The sequence below is a fragment of the Sinocyclocheilus rhinocerous genome, unplaced genomic scaffold (genome assembly GCF_001515625.1).
Source record: "Sinocyclocheilus rhinocerous isolate Xijiao unplaced genomic scaffold, SAMN03320098_v1.1 scaffold3225, whole genome shotgun sequence".
NCBI lineage: Eukaryota > Metazoa > Chordata > Actinopteri > Cypriniformes > Cyprinidae > Sinocyclocheilus > Sinocyclocheilus rhinocerous.
In genome coordinates this window covers 278,455-304,528 of record NW_015657294.1, presented here as the reverse complement: position 1 = coordinate 304,528, position 26,074 = coordinate 278,455, and the positions used below count along the sequence as shown (strand labels likewise).

At 35.9% G+C, this 26,074-nt stretch overlaps 1 protein-coding gene across 1 annotated transcript in view; it reads right to left on the bottom strand.

Moving 5' to 3' along the window:
* LOC107720936 (disco-interacting protein 2 homolog A-like) overlaps positions 1-26,074 on the bottom strand; it is a 155,132-nt gene that overhangs the window by 43,522 nt on the left and 85,536 nt on the right. The window contains exons 2-3 of the mRNA XM_016528768.1: positions 7,010-7,081; positions 431-550 (exon numbers count right to left, since the gene is read on the bottom strand). Of these exons, the coding sequence (XP_016384254.1) occupies positions 431-550; positions 7,010-7,081 (192 nt within the window). The remainder of the gene's footprint in view (positions 1-430; positions 551-7,009; positions 7,082-26,074) is intronic.

The following is a 26,074-nucleotide window of genomic DNA, read 5'->3' as shown; positions in this document are numbered from 1 at the left end:
GCAGGCGTGTGGGAAGGTGGACTGGGAACTGAGTGGTCAGAGGCTGTTCTCTTTGTGTAAATAATGAGGTTATTATTCAGAAAACTATGCATTGTTCTCTCAAGGCTCAGAAGATCAAGTTTGTCCCTATTTTACCCAGCACTGGGTTGTATTTAACCCAGCATTTTTTAGAGTGTGAAGTTACATAAAACATGTACTTAAGTGGTTAAACCACTCTAAGTTCAGCCAATTGCATTTAATATATTTAAACTATAATATATATTTTTTATTTAATTGCAATTAACGTGATGACGTGTCTGAAAATGATACATTCAGTTCACACTTAAGTACACACATTTTTTTATAGTTATGCTGAAGTGTACTTTTTCCACAAGAGTCAATTAGTGTCTGTTGTGCTTGTCCCTCATGATTAACAGAGACATGTTTCTACCTGATCTAAAGCGTTCATCCCTTGAGTTTGCCACCCGGGGCTTGTTCTGTTTGGAGCCTGGAGGGGCCACCTGTGACGACGTTTGGATCCTATGTTCTATCTGCAGAGACGGATCTACACCTGCACACAAAACAGACCAGAATATGATCATCTCAGTCAAATGCATTACTTCAATTTCCATGCTTGACATTTTACCCATTAGTAAGCTAACTGTGTTGTAGGGCAGTTATAACAAATGGACTGAAGCACTCAGCATGGGGCCGCTATGCACGGAAGAAATTACAGTACATTAAGAATTTACAAAACCAGCATTACAGAATAAAGGTCACTAAACTTTGCAGTAAAACACTGTTACACCTATTGGGTTTACAGAAATAGACTCTTACAGTGAGAAATTTACTTTTAATAAATGATCGAAGTGACACTATTCAATTTCAACGCTATCCTCGCATTTATAGCAACATAAATCTTCTCTTGACTTCAGACTTCTCTGCTGTCTGGGTAATACAACACCTTGAGATCAATGGGCCCTTTACACCACATCTGAGCTCCAAACAGAGTTCTCATGGTGATCCAGTGCTGACGCAGAGTGTAACATTCACAATACTTCATCAAACTTGACAGACATGAGCTGAAGAGAAACACAAATCTTACATCAACCCACAGGAGCAAAGTTTGTTCTGCTGTGACAGCCACTGGCGGTATGAGTAATTTACTAAACAAGTTTCAGCTGAGACAGTGGGACTAAATTGAGAAGATCACGACTTCTCGCCAATATAAGCTACTTAAAAAAAACCTGAATATATATATATGTGAGCCTGGAGCACAAAACCAGTCTTAAGTCGCTGGGGTATATTTGTAGCAATAGCCAACAATACATTGTATGGGTCAAAATTATTGATTTTTCTTTTATGACAAAAATAATTAATATATTAAGTAAAGATCATGTTCCATGAAAATATTTTGTAAATTTTCTACCGTATATATATTAAAACGTAATTTTTGATTAGTAATATGTATTGCTATGGACTCCGTTTGGACAGCTTTAACGGCAATTTTCTCAATATTTAGATTTTTTTGCACCCTCAGATTCTAGATGTTCAAATAGTTGTATCTCGGCCAAATATTGTCCTATCCTAACTGGGGTATATTTGTAGCAATAGCCAACAATACATTGTATGGGTCAAAATTATTGATTTTTCTTTTATGACAAAAATAATTAATATATTAAGTAAAGATCATGTTCCATGAAAATATTTTGTAAATTTTCTACCGTATATATATTAAAACGTAATTTTTGATTAGTAATATGTATTGCTATGGACTTCGTTTGGACAGCTTTAACGGCAATTTTCTCAATATTTAGATTTTTTTGCACACTCAGATTCTAGATGTTCAAATAGTTGTATCTCGGCCAAATATTGTCCTATCCTAACAAACCATACATCAATGGAAAGCTTATTTATTCAGCTTTCAGATAATGTATAAATCTCTATTTCGAAAAATTGACCCTTATGACTGGTTTTGTGGTCCAGGGTCACATATATTAGACAGATTTTGGACCAATGGAATTTAGCTGTTGGCGGAGCTACAACGTGCAATGCTTCAGAAATAAAAAGTAAGACACTAACTAATTTGTTGCAGTCACAAATTTTAGGTGAAAGAAATTGCCTATTTTATTGCCCGCTAACAGTTAAGATATACTGTAATAAGAGACCAAAAATAAATTAATATAAGAGCATAACAGAACATATAACAGTAGTGGATACATTTTACATACATACACCTTTCATAAAATCAAGGTAATTATAGTTAATTAAAATTAAAACTAAAACCATAAAAAAATTTTACTTGAAAAAAAAGAGTTAACTGAATTAAATTAAATAAAATTATGTAAAACCTAACTTTTTTTATTTTAGCTAGTTGCTATTTTTAATTTTGATTTTATGTTTAACTTGATGTACTAAAATAGCTAAAACTAAAACTGAAAAAAATAATAATAATAACTAACAAAAATGGCATTGAATGGAAAGGAAACACCTGAATATAGTACATTTACTTTATAATCACAGCCTGAGGATGGACTTAAATTGAGAATAAGTAATGGTAAATGATGTATCACCCCTGCATTTAAGCCGTTTGATTAAATCTTAAATTGCAGGGAGCTCAATATCAGCATAGTTTCTGTGAATTTGTAGAAGGTTAAGACTGATGAGTCATGCAGCGCTGCGGTTACATAAGAGCCGTCACAGCTGTAGCTGCCGCAGCAAAAATGAGAAATCAAAGAGGCTTATGCTCAGATCTGAGGTCTAGTGACCCTCCATCTATCACACCAGGGAGAGTCCAATGAATGCTAAAAATACCTCAGGATTCACACAGGGACAGATGAAGGACATAAAAAAAAAAAAAAAAAACAAAAGATCTCATTAAAAGCTTAAATAAGGTAATTTTAACATTCACTAAAGCAAAGACATTACAATGTTCCAAAAGGGGAAAATAAAAGAAAAAAAAAAAAAAAAAAAAGAAAAAGCATAGTCATGCCTCGGACCCAAGTGAAACTTTGTGACATGGGTGAACATCTATCACAGGTTAAGACAAGTAGTGACCTATTATCCTTTTTCCTGGAAAGCCAAAGTAAGCGACACAGGATTGTTTACCTCCTCGCAAACCGTTTGCCTAGCAACCACTTCATATTGACCTCTAACCCCCAGAATCATTGAAACTTCGGCTGACTGTGTTGACATGGTGGAGCATTCATTAGGGCTTTTCTCAATGAGGGCTAATATCCCTAAACAACCAAACTGAGCTCAGGAAAGGTCACATACTTAACCACAGAACATAAAGATGTATAAACACAGGCGTTGCCAACTGTAGGACTAGTTTAGGATTAGTAGAATATTCTGCACTATGTTATGTGTTAATCCTGCTTTGGTAAATAGTGACTTAATGATTTTTTTGTAAAAATTATTATTATTATTATTACTTTTTCCCAGCAAGGATGCATTCAATTGAATAAAAGTAACAGTAAAGTTATTACAAAATTATTACAAAAAAATGTCCATTTAAAAAAAATTATGTTCTTTCTATTCATTAAAAATTTCTGAAATAAATAAAGTAAATAAGTATCATGGTTTCTAATCATGATAAAGAAATATTAGGCAGCATAGCTGTTTTCAACACTGGTAATAATCAGAAATGTTTCTTGAGCATAAAATCAGCCCAATATTTAAAAAATTTACAAATGCAATAAAAATATTGGTATCGGTACTCGGTTTCGGCAAGTACCAAAAATAAAAGTATCGGTATCGGGCGAGTACTGGAAAAAGTGGTATCGGTGCATCCCTACATATTAGTATTACTTTTTTATCAAAAGCCTAATTGAGAGACTTATTTCCAAACCAATATAAAATATCATCTGCCCCAAACTTGGCCGATGGTGTATAGAAACATGACTTAACACGAGTTCCTTTACAGTATCTAAAACAGCAGTCCCACCAATAAAATCACAACTTAAACAGCTTTACAGCTCAAATACCACACATTTGTGAATGGAAGGTTTACTATATAAGTGCTTAAAACACACTCACACACACACACACACACACACAACCTGCTCATTTCTGCTTTTAAACCCTCTGGATTGCTTTTTCCTCATAGACTTCCATTGCAAATTGCTGCAAACATGACTATTATTCCTTTGAATGTGTCTTTTAAAAATGCCTTTTATTTCCTCTGTTATTAAGTCTACCGTAACTGCTTTAGGTCTTCCAATAACTGTGCAGTAATAGCATTATAATACAGTTTATAATAAGAGTTCTGCTGTTTCTATCGGTTTTGGGTCCTGTGAGGACTGAACAGGACATGCTCACTTCATTTAGCTCTGCTTCTGGGAAACACTTCACTTCAAAACCTCCAATCCTGCTTAACTCAACAAAAGCTTACGAACTGACAAGTTGTATAAGGACAGTAAGACACAATCTGCAACATCAAACGAAATGAGGGACTCTGGTTCATAAGAGCAAAAACGCATGGCCTATCCAGATACAATGTCCTGATAGTGTGTGTGATCTCAACAGTACAGCTTCACAAAAGCTCAACTATGTGCAAAGACAACAGAGCCATAAATGCTACAAGTAGCTCTGTCCAGTTGCTAAGCAAAAAAAATGTCCCTTCACAGTTGGCTGATAACCGGCCAATCACATTTCTGCTTCCAAATGATTGTTACTAGTCAGATCTGGACGCAATGTTTCAGAAGATGCCACAATGTAACAGTAAATGTATCCTTTTAAAGTATATTATAAGTACTGTGTACTTCTTTTCACAATGATAGGGTCCATGTCTGGACACAATGGCTTCTCAGAGGATCATGGGGGAAAGTGTGGTGGTCTGTCAGCCAGCTTAGAAAATGACAAAGACAAACCCCACAATGGAGAGCAATCTCTTCTGTGAGGCTAATTTAAAATGAAGTCCTAATTTCCTGTTTCAAAGCCAAACCAAAAATATAGAGCGGGGGCCCAGACAGACGTTCACTTTTCCGCAAGCCACCGCAACTATCATAAAATATTTATGCAGGGCCATTCTAAAATTAAACATACACAAGGAATATAGATTGAGCTTGTCATCCAACATCCAGTGAGGGAGAGAGAGCCCTGAGGGGGTTGTTAGGACACACATGAGCAGTCTGACTATTGACCCTCACGTGTGAACAAAATCACCAAAAGAGATGCCATTGATCTGGGATGAGGGAGATGCAGTAACCTGTAGCCTCTTCCTATGCTGCTGTTCTCTGGCTTTTCCAACCAGTGCTATTACTGTCAACCACCGTAAAACTTAAACTACTGTATGAAAAAAAAAAAAATTGGTAACTGAAATAAAGCTGAAAAATAACATATAGGCCTATAATAAATATTAAATGAAAAACCGAAAATTAAAAAGTTGTCTTGGCAACTAACTGTGAAATAAATTTTTTTTTGTTGAAATAGTAAAATTACTAAAACTATATAATAAATATTAAATGAAAAACCGAAAATTAAAAAGTTGTCTTGGCAACTAACTGTGAAATAAATTTTTTTTGTTGAAATAGTAAAATTACTAAAACTAAATAATAATAATAATAATAATAATAATAGCAAAATAAATATATTAAAATGAAATGATTCTAGTAATACATACCATACATAAATAATGCGATATTCGATATGCGATACGATAATGCTTAAAGTGCCACATGCGCAGATGAAACAGTTTTAGTAATTCTGACTTTGCTATGACAATCTGGCGCTTCTGAATCAGCTACTGTTTTGTTATTAGTTTAAGTATTTGCTATTGACTGTTCAAATGCGGAGTTTTGCGCATCGTGTGTATGTGTGTGTGTGTGCGTGCGCGCGCGCGCGCGTGTGTGTGTGTGTGAGAACTGGGTCAGCTGGCCAATCAGAGCAGACTGCGCTTGTCGGAAGGAGGGACTTTGTAGAAAACGAAGCGTTTGAGAGAGGCGGGGCATAGAGGACCTACAATAATGTACAGTATTTGAAAAATAATGTGTTTTTTGAACATTAAAGCATGTCAACATATTCTGTTACACCAAATACACAAAATAATGATCTTTAAAAAAGCCCTTTAAGCTACAAAAGTTATTTAGGTAAGAGCAGTTGAGTGATGTTCTCTTTGTCTTTTGTTCATGGCCCCAAATATTGCAAACCGTAGCGATATGCATATTGCGATATGTACATTTGCGATATTTCAATAATTTAGATATATTGCACAACCCTAGATATATATACATTTATATATTTGTATTTAAAAAAAATGTAATTCAAATGTGGCTGGTCACAGAATCGATAACATGATAGTTAAAAAATATATATTGTATGCAAACATGAATAAGATTTTAGAGCAATGTCAGATGGCAAGTTTTTCTTCTAATAACAATAAAATTAAATTAAAATGTTAGTCCATTCCTCACACAAAGCAACTGTATAACTACAGAATACTCGGAAAACTCTTTCATTTCATGGAAACAAGCAGTGTGAACATTCTGCTGAATATCTTGATTTTATTTATTGATTATTCTTTAGTTGGGAGAACGTGAGTAAATAATGACATCATTTTAATTTTTAGGTGAAATACAGTGCATTTTTATTTTGTTGTTTCCAATAAAAGACATGAAAAGAGCAAGGAACCATAAATAACTGTCACATCTATATTCTGCATTTGAAAAGACATATCATGCCTGGATATATGGGCTGTTGCTAGCCACCCTAAACCAAACAACAAAGACACACACACCACATAATTGAGAGTTTGAGGCAGTTTGAACCCTGCACTTAGATTTTCGTTTTATAGCATGGATAACTGCTATTCCCCAGAGAGACACACACATTGTTTCCATTAGCTCAGAGTATCCTTGACAGTACTGAAACCGTGCATGTATTTCAGATCAATCCAGACCGCAGTCAAATGTAGACATCTCATGAAGGTCAAAGAGGTGAAGAGTGAAGATTTTATAACCTAGACATGCACCGTCTGCTAAAATAGTTCATTAAACAGTGGATTTACAGTTGATGAGAGGGAGTTGTTTACCTTGTATCTGGGGTATGTAGGGCGCCAATAATTTCCCTCTTTTCTTTTCATAGCCTTTCTGTGTGATGTCACCTACAGAGAGAGAAAGAGAAGCAAAGGGATTGTGATGAATCATGTATTCTGTGTTTGAAAAGCTGGCATCACATTGCTCAGCGTCAGCCCATCAGCCTGGCACAGCAGGGCACAGAGAAAGTTCACCAGCCCGCTTGTGCGCTGAGCTCCGCACGGCCCGGAAACACCCAACTGCCGTTTAGTAACAGCAATGCACTGCAAACTGGCTGCACAAACACAAATATCACAGAGGCTTTCAATATGCACTCATACCTGAGCTTATAACCATCCTTTTACTAAAAAATATATTAATTTATCAAAACAACCCCGATGAAAAGACAATACTGCACTGAAATAACCACCTTAAGGAGCCTAATCTAACCCTTTAAAGTTAGTGTTGTTCATAAAGCTAAATATAGCCGAGTTGATTCAGCAATATGAATTCATAGTTCATAATATCTGACAAAACACTGGTTTTATATATTTTTGCAGTGGCAGATTAAGGCTAATTAGTGTTAACTTAGATGGTCAACCAACCAACATGGTCCTTTTGGTGACAGACAGTGAAACAAAAAGTCAGGACACATAAATATCATTACATCAAATAAAATAGATAACCAATGAACTACTGTTCAAAGGTTTGAAGTCAGAAATGTATATTTTTATTCAGCAAGGATGCATTAAATTGATCAAAAGTGACAGTAAAAGCTTTTACATTGTTACAAAAGAATTCTATTTCAAAGCACTTCTGTTTTTTGAACTTATATTAATCAAAGAATCATGACAAAATGCATCAGTTTCCACAAAAATATGAAGCAGCACATAAATGGTAATAAGAAGTGTTTCTTGAGCAGCAAATCAGAATATAAGGATGATTTCTGAAAGATCATGTGACACATAAGACTGGGGAAATGATGCTGAAAATTCAGCATTGCATCACAGGAATAAATTACATTAAAAAATACATTAAAAATTAAAACTAAGGGATTTCTTTATTCTTTTAAATTGTAACAATATTACTGTTTTTACTGTATTTTGATCAAATAAATGTAGCCTTGTTGCGCATACAAAACATTAAAATGTTACCAAAACCAAACTTTCGAACGACAGCATACTATTCAACAGAAGAGAATTAGGAAGCATGTACTAGTCTAAAACAAACCTTCAAACCAAAAACACATTACTTTTAATGTACCGCGCTAGTCAGTTTTAGCAGATGTTTAATAAATCAGCTGAGAATTATTGCATTTTTACTCCAAACTTTATGAATAGTTATTAAAATATAATTTTACTGACACACTTGGAGCGATTTTCCTCCTGTTTATTCCACCAGCAGATATTGCTGACGGCAGCCTGGGCTCTGATACAAACAGGCCTAATTACAGCCTGTCTGAGAACACATGCAATTTTATAAACTAATGGAGACCTTTCCGATCAGTAATGCCACCACAATGGCACGGGCAGACCTCAGCCTGCCACACTTCAGTTACTCTTCAATCACATGAAGAGGAAATAAACACTGCAAATCAAACATATGAGAGATGAAAACATACGGAAGCCAAATATAAAGCTGAAAATTGTCCCATTTGTGACTGTCATGGTCAGTTGAGTCTTTCCTATGATAGATGGATGGAGTCTGTGTGATGGGGTCTGAGTATATGAGATGTCTGACAGTTATTATACCAAGCGCACAGCTGGGATTATTGACATGAAACCCACGATCAGACATTATAATGATAAAACAGGCCAAATAAGCATGAAATCAATGAACAACCCCAAGTGAACCAACCAATCAGGTCACGTTGACTGGTTTGTAGTGTTCAAGTTGTTTATGCACGTTGACCTACAAAAAGCTGTTTGGTTTGAAAGTGCTTCATACATGGCTACACTATTGACAATGGATTTCGTTGCCAAAATATTGCTAATCTGGCCACACCTTCACACTAGCCACTGACCACGACCATTACTATCGAAAATTGTATTTAGTAATCAAAAAATATGTTAAGAAAAAAGATTCTGGATAATGAGAACATCTGGCTAATGATTAGCCCCACAGCAGGAGCTTTGATATTCTGTTGTGAAGATTGTGTTTTAAATGATGCTCTAGTTCAGAGCGCTTGAAGATAAAAGTCAAAGGTCAATGAGCTCTCCCTGTGTGTGCGGACAATAAGAGGTGATGGTGATATGGATGGGGATCAGGTGCACATCCCTCCCACATCAAACCATAGGAACTGGCCATTAGCTACTGATGGAGGCACAGTCAGGTGGCCACAGCTACCACACTCTCCAGCCCATTTATATCTGCTGAACTGGGCTGTGTAAATGCAGAGGTGAGATTCTGACTTCAAAGATAAACCTAAGAAGAGGAGTGTGTTGTGCCTCATGACAATAGAATATACTGGGGAGGCACCAACTGATCATTTGTGTACATTAAGACCATGAAGGTGTACTAAAAAAGTAAATAAGGTCAATTTTGAGTTGATGCTTGTAAATATGTGGTGGCTTTCAGAATAATACATATCACAGTTGGATTATATCAGCCAATAACAAGCCTGGCAGAATTTGTTCTGCATTCCCTATGCTAATTCTGTGAGGTAAACAGCAGAATTTCACACAAAGTGTAGTCAAATTGGCTAAATATTTTGTGCAGGCCTAGTAATGGGGCTCAAATTTTATCACTGCACCCCTATGATATATCCAACCCAAAAATCATCATTTTCATCATCATCATCATTACTGTGACAGCTGTCTATTGCCCATCACTCACTATTTTAAATTGTCCTCACAGTCTTGTCTCTTCATCTCCATAAAGTTTTCACCACACACCACCAGACGTGTATTTATGTGCATTCCACTCACAGACTGACCCAGATTTCTGTCCTGAGGAATAATTTCTCATTCCGCTCGAAATGAGAAACTCTGGAGAGAAGAAGCACTCGCTGACTCTCATTTACAGGTGCCAATCCATCTTGCCCTGGTGACAAATGGGCTTCTGAGCAGCTACACTCTCCCCCATCCTTCAGATGACTGTAATTGACTGATAGCTATTGAACAGCACTGCTTTCCTACCAGAAAGATTTGTGTCATAGGACAATAACTTCCTATTTACAGTGGTTATAGGTAAATTCAAATCAATTATGTCCACTATTGGTTGGAAATTATGTGGAAGTTCAGTCTATTCAAGATATCTTTTTGATACTTTCTTCAAAGGCTGAAATACACTACACATATTGCACACATTTTTGCAGTCTGGATGAGTCAAAACCAGTTGCTGAAAGTCATAACCAGTCTGCAGATTTTGGGAAGTCGGAGTTGACATTTTTCACAGAAAATCGTGTAGTGTATGATGGGCACAGACACAGTTTCAGACTAAGATTCCATCCAGATTGAGTACATCAAACATGATATTTTGTGCTGATTTTAGAAGACAATTTGCTTTCATTTGTCATGTGTCTCCTAGTTTGTTTGAGGTGCATGTTTTGTGTGAGTTTGTTGTGTTCATAATGACTTGAAAGGCTGGAAGTGTGTGATCCTCAGTCATTTAGTGCACGATGCCAAGTTTTTCTCTGTAACCATTTACAAAGTTGGCAAGTGTATGATGCCTGGTGTTTTAAAATCTGTTCAGATTTTAAAGTCTGTTTGAAACTGTAATTATTGCTGTCATAAATTTTTTATGCTAATACACTGTAAAAAACATTTATTAAAAAAATAAAATAAAATATTGTATGAAAGTTTAAAATAAAAAAGATGCATTTAAAAGAAAATAATATTAAAATTTAACTATCAAAATTTCACACTTATTGCATTGTGTTACATGCTGTTTTTTGTAATTAATTGTGAAATTTACTTGCACTTTCTGGTGAAAATTTTTTCTTCACCGAATGTTTTTTTTTTCAGTGTAGCACAGAAATTACATGCCTCAACTTTAAATGGCTGCACTAAAAAAAGTCTAATGAGACGATGCTCTCTAAAACACATGAATTATTATTGTATGTTTACGCTTCTGAGGAAATTCCAAAAGCTTTGTTTAATCCACAATAAGAATACACTGCGTTCAAAGACGTGCACACACACAAGCACACCCACACAAACCACTGCAGGTGCACATATTTCAGACAGAGCTCTCACCAGACACACAAGTTTCATCTCCCGATGGCTGCAATCATCCCTAGTGTCTTCTGCTGCGCTGCTGCCATCTCTGTGAGCGCCGCCTGTGCAGCCCTATCACTTTAAACAGCCCCTACCCCACCATCTGAAAGAGCGCAGGACCCCCTGGGAACAGATGGGAGGGGCCGGGCGATTAGGCAGCGTTTAGGCATGGACCATCACTATGGAAGCAGGGAGCTGCTCATGTCTGCATTCAGTCTATTCCAATCACATACAGTCTCAGAGATGGTATCAGCGTGACAAATCTCCACCGTAAAAAATAAAAAGAAGACCCAGGATCTGTTTGTCAGGCTGTTAATGATGATGCAGTAAACTGATACAACAAAACCTCAATGTTAAAAGAGTGTTCTGGTTGAAAACAACTTAAGCTTTATCATTTGGACAGGTTTGTCAACAACAAAAAGTAATGCATTTACATACTCTCATCATAAACGCATTATGGGGACAATCATATTGTATGCATGGTCATTCATTCATTCATTCATTCATCTATTTATTGATTGATTGATTGATTCACTGATTCATTCATTCAAATTGTTCAAAAATGTCAAAAAATTCTGTTTATAAAAATAAATAAATAACAGTAACAATAAATTTGCATCAGAATATTTTTAAGTGGAGGTACTAAAGATAAATTGGACTCTTTAAAAAAAAAAAATAAATAAACCATTAAACAAGCTACTTGCAGTTTTTAAAAAACAATATCTTTGTAAAAAAAAATCTGAAATTATATGTGCAAAAACAATGTTTCCAGTGCTAATTCATATAGCAAAGATTAAATAAGCGACTTACAAAAGAGCAATTCATCAAGAAGCCAACTATATTTGTAATACACAAAAAAATGCGGCATTGTATATTACGAATATTGTTGTTCCTACTGTCACTTTGATAAATAAAAAAACTTTCAATCTTAAAAAATCTTCAAACTCTAGTACATTTGGCTTTTTATGTGTAAGAAAGAGGAGATGAGACACAAATCTCACACTTGTGGCATGTAAATAAATATGCTTCTTGTCCTTTAAACATATACACACATTTGATATTTACCAGCAATATCTTTGTTAACAAAAAATTAAAAAAAACTGAAATAACGAGCACAAATGTTGCCAACAATTCTATTTAAATTAGCACAGGTAAATAAATAAAGAAATAACCTTTAATCTTGAAAAAAAATCTCTTCAAGCTCTAGTCCATTTGTGTTTTTAAAATGAATGTGTGAGGAAGAGGAGATGAGAGACAAATCTTACCCTCTTTCTCACCACCATCCCCCAAAACTCCCTCTCACACACACACACACACAGTCTTTAACAGGATCCAATGGCAGCTTAAATCACAAAACCGCTGCATCTTCACAGTACACCAGAATCCCCACAACCAGCATGACACGAGGTGAACACAATAGGTCAGAGGAAAAAGCCATCAAAAAATGATTTCCAGACAATAATGAGCCACACCTCTCTCCCAGCGCTGCACCCGCTCTCCCTGCTGCCATACATCACGCCTGTGCCAGCCTGGCATGATCACTGCCAAACCCATGTCTTCTGATCGGCCGCAATGATTACTGCAGTTTACACAAACGTTTCTGACAGGAAACATAATTGTTCTTGTGAATGACTCCAAGACCCCTGCAAGCATGGCAAAACCATGACTAATTATGAACTTGATTTAAAATAAAAAAGCCCTGCATTCCTTAATCATGAAACAATTACTGATCTAACATCTAAAACATTCAGCCCCCATTTTTTCAAGGACAGAATAATCACAAATGAGATCTCGGTGATCTCAGCTGTTTCTCCAAAACAGTAATGAGATTAAATGGAGAGCAAATAGAGATTATCTTACTTCTCAGACTTTTCCCATTAAAAAGACCCCTGTGATCTCACATGCGTCCTCTAGAGTTTCAAAAGAGATCTCAATAGTGCTCAATATAACCTCAAACATTTCTCATCAAATATATACATGACTAAATTATCTGAGCTTAGTTAGCAATATTCAGCCTCAGTATTCTTACTGTAAGCCTCATGTGTGTCTTTTTTATTTCCCCCAATTTTAGGATAAAAATAAAGTTGTTACCTGAATGAAACACAAGTGAGAACACAAGACTCCTGTCTCAATAACATTTTCCTCTGAGGATGCAATTTACCCACAAACTTAAGAGAAAACGTGCCTACAATGAAAAAAAAAAAAGGTAAAAAATGAACTGGTCAAAGATATTTAACGTCACCAAATTAACCTAAACGCGTGTATTTAAACCAACAAAACAAATTTGTATGGGTCAAATCAGGTTAAAAAAGGTAAAATAAAATTTAATTGGAAGATCATTCAAGTAGCTATAGGTAAATTTCAGTCTTTACTTTAAAAATTCACTTTTAATTCATTTACATTTATTCATTTAGCACATGCTCAGCGATCCAATACCTTGCAAATGAGGAATACAACAAGCATTTGTAATTACATGTGAACTTTACAAGCAATTTCTGACTAGCATTGTTTTAGTGCAGTTCTTTAAGGTAACAATTGCAAGTCACCACTTTTTACAATGAGTCAAAGTTTCCCATCATCACCCACTTACCACTCGATCAGCACATCTCGCCAGCGCAGGTGTGAAAAACTCTTCCGTAGAGCCGTCCAACACTCTTACAGAAAGTCTAAAGCGCAGGGTTTACTCGGCTCTGTGTGTCTGTCTGGCAGCAGGGCAGCCAAACCACAGAGTGGAGTCAGCAGCAGTGACGGCGCGCGTGCCCACAACTCCTCCAACCACGCAAGCTCTGCAGAGGCTGCTCCCCGCTCACATGCTGTAACCAGAGTAACCAGAAACAGGCGCAGAGCTCCACGCTGAGGTCACGCCGGGCCGGATGACACCGTCAGGACGCAGGGTGAGCGCTGAAGTCAGGCGTTTGAGGTTTGTAAACGCTCTTTGTTTCCTCTCAAAGAGAAATGTGGAAACCTTTGCTGTCTCTATCTCTCTCTCACACACATTTCCTCCCGTCTGTCCTCCTCCCCCCCCAAACCTCAGCCCTCTCTCTCCTCTTGTTCCTCTATTACCCCTCCCCTCCATTTCTCTCCCACCCTCCTCTCATCCCAGGTCTGCACACAGAGGCGAGCCAGGCTGACAGATTAGAGCATTAAAAACGCTCCAACCCCCACCACCCTTAACACACTTATACAAATAGAGGTTCTTCAGAGGATCTTTGCAGGACCTTGGCATCAGCAATGAAGAATCTTCTTATTTTTTGCAGTATAAAGTTCTAGAGTCATATGCATTAAAGATCTTTAAGATACTTCAAGCTGGTTGATTTCTGGGTTATTTAAAAGAAAAGTTTATCCAAAAATAAAAAATGACCCAACTCATGTAATTTATACCCAAAAACATTTGAGAATGTGAAGAGCTTTCTCTGCGCAAGCCGCTCTTTATACAATAAATGAAAGTGAATGCACTTGAATGCTGTCAATGAATGATAAAAGCACCATAATAAAATATAAAAAGTTTTTACTGGACTGTTTTTATATTGTATTCTATTTTATTACCCAATGCTCCCATTGTCCTCATTTGTAAATCGCTTTGGATAAAAGCGTCTGCTAAATGTCTAAATGTAAATGTAATAATCTTGGCAACACTTTGATATTGTTGATTCTGTTTTATTATGAATAAGTTTGGCAACACTACAGTAAGGTTTAATTTGTTAACCTAATGCATTAGATATTACTGTATGAACTTACTATGAATTTTTACAGAAATTATCAATCTAGGTTAATGTTAATTTATAAATATACTGTTGGTCGTTGTTAATTCATGTTTATTCACAACACATTAACTAATGTTAGCTAATTTATTCAATGTGAACTGTTTAAAATGTATTAGGATATGTACAAATTAACATTAATAAATTACAGCAAAATTAATAAATGCTGTAAAAGTATTTTTAATTTCTGATATTAATTATTTCACTAATGTTAACAAATGTAACCTTATTGTAAAGTGTTACCATAATTTCTTTATTATTTCTTTACTATTTATAATTTGTTTATTATTTTATTTTTACTTTTAAATCTTTTTTTTTGTCATCTTGTCTTCCCTCTGCAAAGCACATTGAGAAGCTACCTTTAAAGGCACTATATAAAAATGTGAATTATTATTGCTCACTGAAAATCTTGCTGATGTGCACATCGACGTATTCAATTTGTCGAGATATGCATCAAAAATGGCATTTGGCATCACTGATGTGCCATATTAGAGTATATGTGTCACAGGAATAAATTACATTTTAAAATATATTAAATAGAAAACAGTATTTTTAAATTGTAACATTATTTCACAATATTACTGTTTTAATGTAAACCACAAACTTTTAAATAGTAGTGTTTATATTCAAAAAAGAGTTTTACTGTTAATAAAAAATGTAAATATTGGTTGCATTTCATATTGGTTATTGTTTAGAATAGCGTCCAAATAAAAGGTTGAATTTACTGTAAGGGAACATTGTACACGACTGCGAATATTGATATATAAATCACACAAATACAATTTATGCTGAATACAACTTGAGAACACCCTTATAAATCTTAAATCACTATAGTCATAATCTTTATAATAAAATGACTCTTCATCACAGTTGTTAAACGGTGAACAAGCTGCACTCAATGAACTGAAGCGCTTCACAACAACCATCTTCACTGAATGATTCTGTAATTTGACAGCTAAAAATGTCACTTACGATGTATGTTATAAGGTATTATAAACACCTTCATGCAGTAAGATAACCAAAAGATCCACCGGTTGTGTGAGCAGCAGGTATTTGCAATAAGACAGGTGCCAGCCTCTACAGTACAGAACACACGGATGACAGTCTATAACACCATCGCATTTGATTATAATGTCACTCCAGTGAAAACAGGAAGTGTGTTTGACTCCTGAGGGAAGGCTGAGGGACTATCAGCCACCAGCCCCTTTAATGAATAGCTGAACATCAATTAGGCAACATTAAGGCCATGTACACAAAGGAGGGTGAGAGGAGGAATTCACACAAAAGGAAGCCGATGGTTTACTCGGAAAGCGAGAGATAAAGAGAAAGAAAAGAAAGAGGGGGAATAGACCTTCTCACCCAGGATCATTTATCCTCACCGCTTCTCGACACGTCTGCACCCTTTGACTCTATCCACAGAGACATCGACATTTACAAGACGTGCCGCAGAGATGCAATCAGCAATACAAATGGGTCGTCTCTCATGCACACACAGTTCTGTGAATAAGACACTGATTATGCTCTGCATATGAATTCCAGCTATTCCAGATGGATTCCCTCACGGTGAAAATCTTTAAAATATGCAAATTGGGGCGAGCGATATAAACGAAATTTGGGGCTGAGAGACAGGAAGGTAAGAACATGAGAGGACAAAACAGCCAAAAGGAAGGAGAGATGGAAAGGGAGAGGGATTTACCCGAGCAGACAGGGATTGTAAGATAAAAAGAGGGAAAGAAAGGGGGGAAGAGGGAGGCAGGAAGAGAGGGAGGGCTTTCACCCCCCACCTCTCATTAACTTCCTCTCTGTCTTTCTCTCGTTTGCTACATGAATAATTAGGGCGTTTACACTGAAGGGGAGAGGGGTGCTGGGATTGCTGTCACACTGGGGAACACAGAAGAGGAGCAGTCATCCAACACACACACACACACACACGCGCACAGGACAGAAACACACATCAGCTGCTTTTCAAGAATAAAAAATGGACATTTTAAAAACATTTTAAATGTTGGAAGTGATAATGATTATTTCTTTGAAGAATATCAAAGCCAGATAAGACTTTGCCAGAGCCACACAATTAAAAAGTATTTTGCAATACAGGCTCACTGGAAAAACATACTTTTTGCATACAATTCAGCTCAGTTTTCAGCTGAAATGACCACTAGAGGCAGTAAAACACCAACTTGTAGAAGCAAGCTAAAATTGCTTCAGAATTATTTCTTTTTTTATTTCACGCTTGCTTTTGTTAAAGGGATAGTTCACCCAAAAATGAAAATGATGTCATTAATTACTCAACTTCATGTAGTTCCAAACCCGTAAGACCAGCTTCATTCATCTTCGGAACACAAATTAAGATATTTTTGATGAATTCCGAGAGCTCTCTGAACCTCTAATAGACAGCAAGGATCCTACCACGATCAAGGCTCAGAAACGTATAAGGACATCGTTAAAATAGTCCATGTGACATCAGTGGTTCAACCGTGATTTTACGAAGCTACGAGAATACTTTTTGTGTGCAAAGAAAACTAAAATAATGACTTAATTCAACAATTCGTCTCCTCCGCGTCACCCTATAGCGGCATTTTGGAGAGTATCACATACGTAAACAACGTATGCAACGTACTGTATGTACGCGGATACGTTGTTTACGTTCAGATCAAAGTGTAAACAACGTAAACCACATATCCGCATACGGTGCTGCTGACACAGAACAGCATACGTTGTTTACGTATGTGATACTCTCCAAAATGGTACTATAGGGTGACAGAATTTTCATTTTTGGGTGAACTATCCCTTTAACACTATCAGTTAGGTATGTTATTTTCAAACGTGATCGAGCGTTAATCTGTTAGCGTCACTCACCAGGCATTTCATTTCCAAACTGCCGTGATGCGTACAACAACCAGTGTTATAAAACACTGCCAGATTCACATTCATTTGTCATGAATAAAACTGAACATGTGCCACTCATTAAACATTTCACTTTGAAAATGAAAATACATTTCTTTATTCTCAGTTGACGCTATGCTAAGCTAGTAGGTGAAGTTGCTAGCTTGCTAACCAAATGCTAAAAGAAAACACACATAAAAAAAGAAATGTTTCATTTAACTAGTTTTAACTCCAGTAATATGATGTGATATATAATTTAAAAGTCATTAATATATGTATTTTAAGATTAAATACACAATAATGTGTTTTTTCTATCATTTCTAATCTGGCACCGAACAGAGTACCAATAAAACATCTCAGCCAGTAAAATGGCTTTGTTAAGGGAAAATGTTGCATGACAGCGGCCGACTGGTAAAATCTGTGCACACTGACTCCTAAAAATTGCATAAAGCCGGCCAATGAGATTAGAGCTTGTCAGATCAAGCTCTTGCCATTTGTGTGTGTAATGAGCATCAGATTGAGCTAAAGTGGGCATGTTGTCTGGAGCTGAGACTAGAAATAAACTGTCATTCCACCATAACAACAAATGACAAAAACAGAGTGAGTTAAACCCACCCTGTTGAAAAAAACAGCATATGCTGGTTAGGTATGTTTTGACGCTTAAACCAGCAAAGGACCAGTTTAAACCAGCAAAAGGACCAGCATAAACCAGCAAAAGGACCAGCATAAACCAGCAAAGGACCAGCTTAAACCAGCAAAGGACCAGTTTAAACCAGCAAAAGGACCAGCAAAGGACCAGCTTAAACCAGCATCCCAGCGTCAAAACCTAACCAGCATATGCTGTTTTTTTCAACAGGGCAGACCAGACTGAGGCCTGCTGAATTAAATACAGTTTACACCATACCAGACAACACACACACACACACCCCACATGAAAAAATACTATAGTAATTTATAGTAAATGCTATAGTATTTACTATAAATTACTATAGTATTTTTTCATGTGGGTAAGTGCCTGACAGGCTCAAAAAGCTCGTACAGAGTGCTGTTAAACGCATTTACAGACATACATCCTAAAATGCCTTTCAGGCAATAAAAGACAAAAGACTTAAACGGCTTATTGCTCTTGAACAGTCAAGTACACATAAAGATATGTCAAAATGCTCATCTTGGCAAGCATAAGATGCTTCAAAAACACTATAGTATTTACTATAAATTACTATAGTATTTTTTCATGTGGGTAAGTGCCTGACAGGATCAAAAAGCTCGTACAGAGTGCTGTTAAACGCATTTACAGACATACATCCTAAAATGCCTTTCAGGCAATAAAAGACAAAAGACTTAAAACGGCTTATTGCTCTTGAACAGTCAAGTACACATAAAGATATGTCAAAATGCTCATCTTGGCAAGCATAAGATTTTGGTCATATTGTCCACCTCTAATTATTAGGAATTCTTCGGTTTGATTTTAATGAACATGTACACTCGAACAATGAACTGAATATTTCAGTTAGCGAACTGTTAGCATCTGGCTCACTAAATCTGTGCGGTTGGGTCTTCTCATTCAGACAGGAAATAAGGTTTAAAAATGTAACTCATGAAGCAGTAAGTCATGAAGCCGTAAGTAAACCGCGGCGATCTGTCAATTTAAACGTTGATAGGTCATGTCAGTCATGAGTGAAGGTGGCATAGCAGCTATAGCAGCTAAGTGTTAGCATGTGTTAATATGCAAGACGAGTGCTTTGTATTGTGTCGTTGTGTCTGTGTCGTATTTTACCGGTCACAAAGGCATTAAAACCCTAAAACTGAAAATAAATGGACCAAGCGGCGCTATGAAAGTGAATTATCATATGAATGGCCACTTTTGCTCTGTCTGAATGGGTGATTAGGGTGGGACTCTCTCATAAGGCCTGAGGAGCGTTTGCAGCCCAGCGCTGAAATTAAACACCAAACATCTCCAGAGGACACCATACAAATCCATTTAATAGCTGTGGACACACACACTGTGTCAATATAGAGCTGACACGAAAGATGCAGACCATGTGACGCTGTCTGTGTCATTAGCTATTATGCAGCATTTAGTACATACTTGCCATGCCATACAATATTATCTTCATTGTGATTTGTTTACCCTTGTGAAAAAGAAGTGCACTTATTTGAATTACTGAATGTGCACTTGTACTTTAAATTTTAAAAGTACATTAAAAAAAACTGTCCTTTCAGATAATATTAATGAAATAAAAGGCCACTTACAATACGAGAATACACTTTCATGACTGTCTCTTAACACACTTTTAAAATTTGCACTTTGTAATAATTTCAAATTAAAAGTTTCGCTTTAAAGTATATTTAAACAAATTGTTTTAATAATAGTTTGTCATATTTTAAAGCACACTTATTTTGATGTGTTGACTAACATACTAAAGCATAGTCATAGTTAATACATTTTAAATTTTAAACTTCATTATTACAAATGTGTATTTGCCAATATATTTAAAAACATGAAATATACATTTCAATAAAAATTACAGTAAAATATATTTTACTTTACAATAAATGCTTTTCAGTACAGTGACATACAATGGAATTATGAAATTACAAATAAAGCTGCACTAAGTGTGTAAAAAACACTCTAAATATCAGCTACTTGCATGTAATATAAATTTAAACTATATTACATTTTCATTTAATTGCAATCAACATGCAGATTGCCCAAAATCTTGCCATTCAGTTCATGCTTAATTGTAAAGTATATTATTTCAATATTAAGTACTCTAGTATGCTACAGTGTACTTCTTTTTCACAAGGGTGAAATGTCATATGTATGTGTTATAGACATAAAAATATTTCTGACACCAGTGTAAACACAAAGAATGAAGGTGCCCACTAGAATAGCTTCTCGTCTAAATGGAAAGATAACAATGGTTGATCTGAGAGAAAGAGAGAGAGAGAGAGAGAGCAGTACTTACATAGATTAAACCAGTACAATATAGATGCTTGACCCTATTTAGGGGGCTTCAGCTCGTATTCAGATAAGCGGCTGAGCTCACCTCTACAATTGAGAATGATTAAACAGAACAGAAGTGACTGCAGAAAGACAGAGGTGAGTGATATATTAGAAAGAGCGAATGATATGTACAGGTGAGTTGAAATGGAGGATAACGCAGGTGCAAACATGTAGGCAGGTGTGTATGACTGATTCCACAGAACACACACACACACACACACACACATGCAGCTGCTCTGCCGTGCCAGGTTTGGGGCAGGAAGACCACCAGCCTGCACCCCACTACCATCTGTCTGAACAACACACACAGGAACTGCCCACACTGAGAGAGGCTACACACAAACATTTACAAAATGGGTTTTAAAATATACACATACAGTAGATCCTAATGAGACACAGACAGTGTGTCTCAACAATAAATTGTAATAAAACATGGACAGTGCATCTCTATTTCCTTCCACTGTAGAAAAGTGAAGCCAAAATCTCCCAGAAATGACCACTGTCATCTTACAATGAAGTCTTTTGGTATCAAGGTCCCGCCCAAACTTCCTCAGAGCCAATCACAAGCACACAATCATGATGCCACACCCCCATTTTTATAGCATTAAATAACTAACTTAAAGCAAACTTACTAGAAAAATGAACACTTGAGCACATCAGCGTAATAAGAACTACCTAAAATGACAGAACCCATCTTTGGGAAAAAACTTTTTTTTTTTAATGTATTTTAAGCGTAATCAGATTTTTTTAGTTTGGCTCACATCCCATTCGTTTAAATGGCGAGGGCAGAGTTTATGATCTATACTGCAGTCAACCACCAGGGGACGATCAAAATGCTTTGGCTTCACTTTTCAGGAGCATGAAAAATACTTACGCAAAGCAAGTACCTACTTCAAAATAAGTAGAAATTAATTCAAAATAAGTACTTAAGTACTCAAGACAATATGTGATTACAGACACAGCCTTGGTGTCAAGACACACCCAGCACAGCACAAACCAACAAACATCATAAAGCTTGGAGTAATGTTTTAGCACATAAACTACCGTCAAAAGTTTGGGGTCGGAACAATTTTATAACCTCGCCAAGGCATAATTTATTTGATCAGAAATACAGTAAAAACAGTTCTATTTTTGTTAAATATTACAACTTATATAAATAACTGTTTTCTATTAAAAAAAATAAATGGTAATTTATTCATGTGATGTAAATCTGAATTTTCAGCATCATTACTCCAGTCTTCATTGTCACATGATCCTTCAGAAATCATTCTAATATGATTTAATGCACAAATACATAAATAAATATCAATGCTAAAAAGAGTTACTGTTTCATATTTTTGTGAAAACCATAATCCATTTTTCCAGGATTCTTTTACAAACGCTCTTCCCTTTATGACACTCTTCAGCTTTAAAATGAGGGAACGTTAGTGGACGTGAACTGCTGTGACCTCAGCATCTGCCTCAGAGGGAATATGATCCACAAACACACTCAACACCCCTCAACCCTCTCTCACTCCAGCTCTTCATCTGTTCCTCCCAATCCCTCTTTTTTCCACACTGTCTTTTCCGCTCCCAAATTCCTAAAAACAAATCACTCTTTAATGTGTTTGCAGTGTGGCAGAGGTCAGAGGAAACACACTATATAAGTGTGTGTGTGTGTATGTGTGTTGCTGAAGAAGACAATAGCAACACTGAGCAATGACTGCAGGAAGAACTGATTCATCCCTCTGCCAAATTACACAGAGAGATAGAGTAAGACAAATTTTAGTAGCTGCAGCTTTGAAGTCTCTTTTATCACATATGTCCTGTTCCAAAACCTAATGAATTTCCTATCTAAGCAGCATTTACAGATCCCAACATGAGGGTTGTTCCAAAAAGTAGCCAACTTCATCATGCTGCCTCCTAAGAGAGCTCATTTTGGCAAAATTTTAACATAGTGCCACATGTATCCTGTGTGGAGAATGTAATCTCATAATGCAGCGGTTTTCTAATATTTTGATGCCATGGACTCCAAATACAAAGATTCCTTTGAGAGGGACCTCTTCCTAAAATATAAAGCGTCTATATATGTTCATGTATAGAGACCTTATAATACTGAAAAGAAGGGGAAACAAGTGTACTAATTACTTGGAAAAAGACGTATTGATACTGTGAAAAAAAAGCTATAAATATGTGTAATAATGATGTGGAAAAAAGTTTACATCTCAGCAAGTTCACATTATCTTTTTTTGTATCTTATCTGTCAATAGAACAAAATAATTTGTGCTTAATCTGATGATTCCAACAACAGTCAATTCTATACATTTTATGTATTTTATGAGTGTTTGGGGTGGAAGAGATGCCTTCTGTCTTATTGGAAGTTTAATGTTTTCCCTTTATTTATTTGTTTGGTTAGTTGGTCAGCTGGTTTTCTATTTAGATGTGTGTCTTTTTTTTCTTTTAATTCTTTATTGTATATGCAACTGTAAGTTTTTTTTTCTTGCATAAATAATAGAAAATGTGCAATTAAATTAAATATGTTGAGAACATAATTATTAATTAATTATTTTTTATAAATTTTAAATTATAGTTATTTTGTATTTATTTTTCCACAGACCCCTTTGCAGCCCCGGATGCTAGGTTGAAATATCAAGATTTCGCATGCACAAGGTTCTCGTAGGAATTTTCTTTTTACTGCAAATATTACTTTAGAGACTCCATAAATTCTCAAACTATATTGGAATCAATTTTGAATCAAGACTCCTGTGAGTATCATTTGTGTGCTGAGCAGAAATGTTGCACATGTAGAGCGTCCCAAATCAGTCACTCGTGAGGTTGCATCCCAGTTAGGATGCTGCCTTAGGTTTCATCTCACTAGGTCTCGAAAACAAAAACCTAATCTATCAAAAACACCCTAGAGGCAAAGAGTTGATTGTGTGGTATTAACATCTCTCAATGCATTATCCACAGTCCTCCACTCCTCCTCTTTCCTGCTGGATGGAGGGAGATGAGACAGATCCAGCAGTGATGAAGCTACAGCCGGCAGCGGTGCTGTGTCTCTCCCTAACACCTTTCCTCCGGCTACTGAGCGCGCTCTGTGGCCTATCAATAATTCAGAAGCCTCGTGAAGTGGTGGGCGGCTCGGAGGTCCCTCAGCGGCTATCATAGTAAGAGTGACGATATTATAAGCGAGGGTTTGCTTAAAATTTAACACATCAGAGTATTGGTCTTTAACCATAAAGTGCACATATGCCTGCTCTTAGACAGAGGAGACCAAAGCTCAACATACTTGAGATATATACTGTATACTCAAAAGAGTGTGGATCACACACTTAAAACAAACCCCAGAGACAGGAAGAGCAGCCTTGCTGCTTTATGATCTATGGCTTTTTGAAATAGTATGCAGTATTGCACTTTATAGTACTGAAATAGTATGCAACAAGAAACACTTCAAATTGTAACATTTAACCTTGAACAATATAGTAATGTACCAATTCTTAAAAATAAAGGTGCCATAAGGGGTTTTTCGATTTTTGATTCCTCAAAGAACCTTTCAGTGAACAGTTATTAAAATAATTTTTCCTTGTTTCCAGTTAATGTACCTGAAATATTTCCAAATGAACTGATATGATATCGAGTTGAGAATCAAAGTGAATTAGAATATATCTATCAAAGCCCAGCCTGACTCTCTATGTTACATGATTATTTCAGTAAGTGGTATCCAGTTATCATACTTTATTAAATAGCAATTATAATATTATAAATGCAATTATTTTTTTTACTTTTTTTTTTTTTTTTACAATTAAATGCAATATAAGCCATCTTTAAACCTATATAGGTAAAAAAAAAAAAAAAGTCAGACTTTAAGCAGTCCAAACAAATAGCCTATTAAGTGAGAAGAAATCATATTTTATACATTTCTTTTTTATATTTGTATCACTTTAGTTAAATTGCTGGTCAAAATTTTAGGGTCACCAATTTATTTATTTATGTATGTACTGTATGTATGTATGTATTTATTTATTTATGAAATTAATATATTTATTCAGCAAGCACAATTATTAAGCAGCACAACTTTCAACATTTTCAACATTGATAAAAGTGCAAAGTTTCTTGATCAGCAAATAAGCACATTAGAATGATTTCTGAAGGATCATGTGAAACTGCAGACTGGAGTAATGATGCTGAAAATTCAGCTTTGCATCAGAGAAATAAATTACATTTTAAAATATATTACAATAGAAAGCATTTATTTAAAATGATAATTATATTTCACAATATTACTACTTTTATTGTCATTTTTATCGAATAAATGAAGCCTTGGTGAGATAAGAGACTCCTTTCAAGAACATAAAAAAAATAATAATAAATTTGAGCAGTAGTGTACTGTATATTCACACTGGAAATCAATGGAAGGTCAAGTATAGGTCATTGCACATTACCCAGTGCAGTGTGATCCAGTTGCATACTGCACAATTCGTTAAATGTACTAGCCAGTAAAAAGTCATCCATTGATGTCAAGCATTCAAAAAATCTGCATATTCTGCGCATTACACATACTGCTTACTACTTAGTATGCCATTCCAGACATACTCTGCCTTTTTGGGTTGTAACAGCGAAGGCATTTCTGTTAACAATTAGTAGGAAGTTAAGTTACCAGTCTTATGCGCTAGACTAATGTGTGTGTGTGTGTGTGTGTGTGTGTGTGTGTGGTAGCTCATTAAGGGCTGATCCATCTTGTCACACAGCTGTTTCATAAACCTCGATACCCTGCTGAGACAGACCAGTCTTTGCTGCTAATGACTCAACACGCACACACACAAACACACACACACACACACACTCACACACGCACGCACACACATGCTGATGTGGGAGGTCTGCCCCGTGTGTCCGAAAATCAAAGTGTACGTCAGCTATGGGGTGTTTGAAAACCCAAGCCATCCTCTAGCTAAAAATGAGTCAGCCGCACAACATCACCTTCATCCACGTTATAAAACCTTGTAGAGTTAATAACATTATCAATAGGTGGCACATATATAATATAAATTATATGAATATAAATATATACATGCAAATATATGTAAATATTTTCAAAATATATGATGAATGTGTGCATCTTTATACATACATAATAAATATACACAGTACACACACATATATTATGTAAACATAAACTTTTATTTTGGATGCGATTAATCGCGATTAATCGTTTGACAGCACTAATTTAAA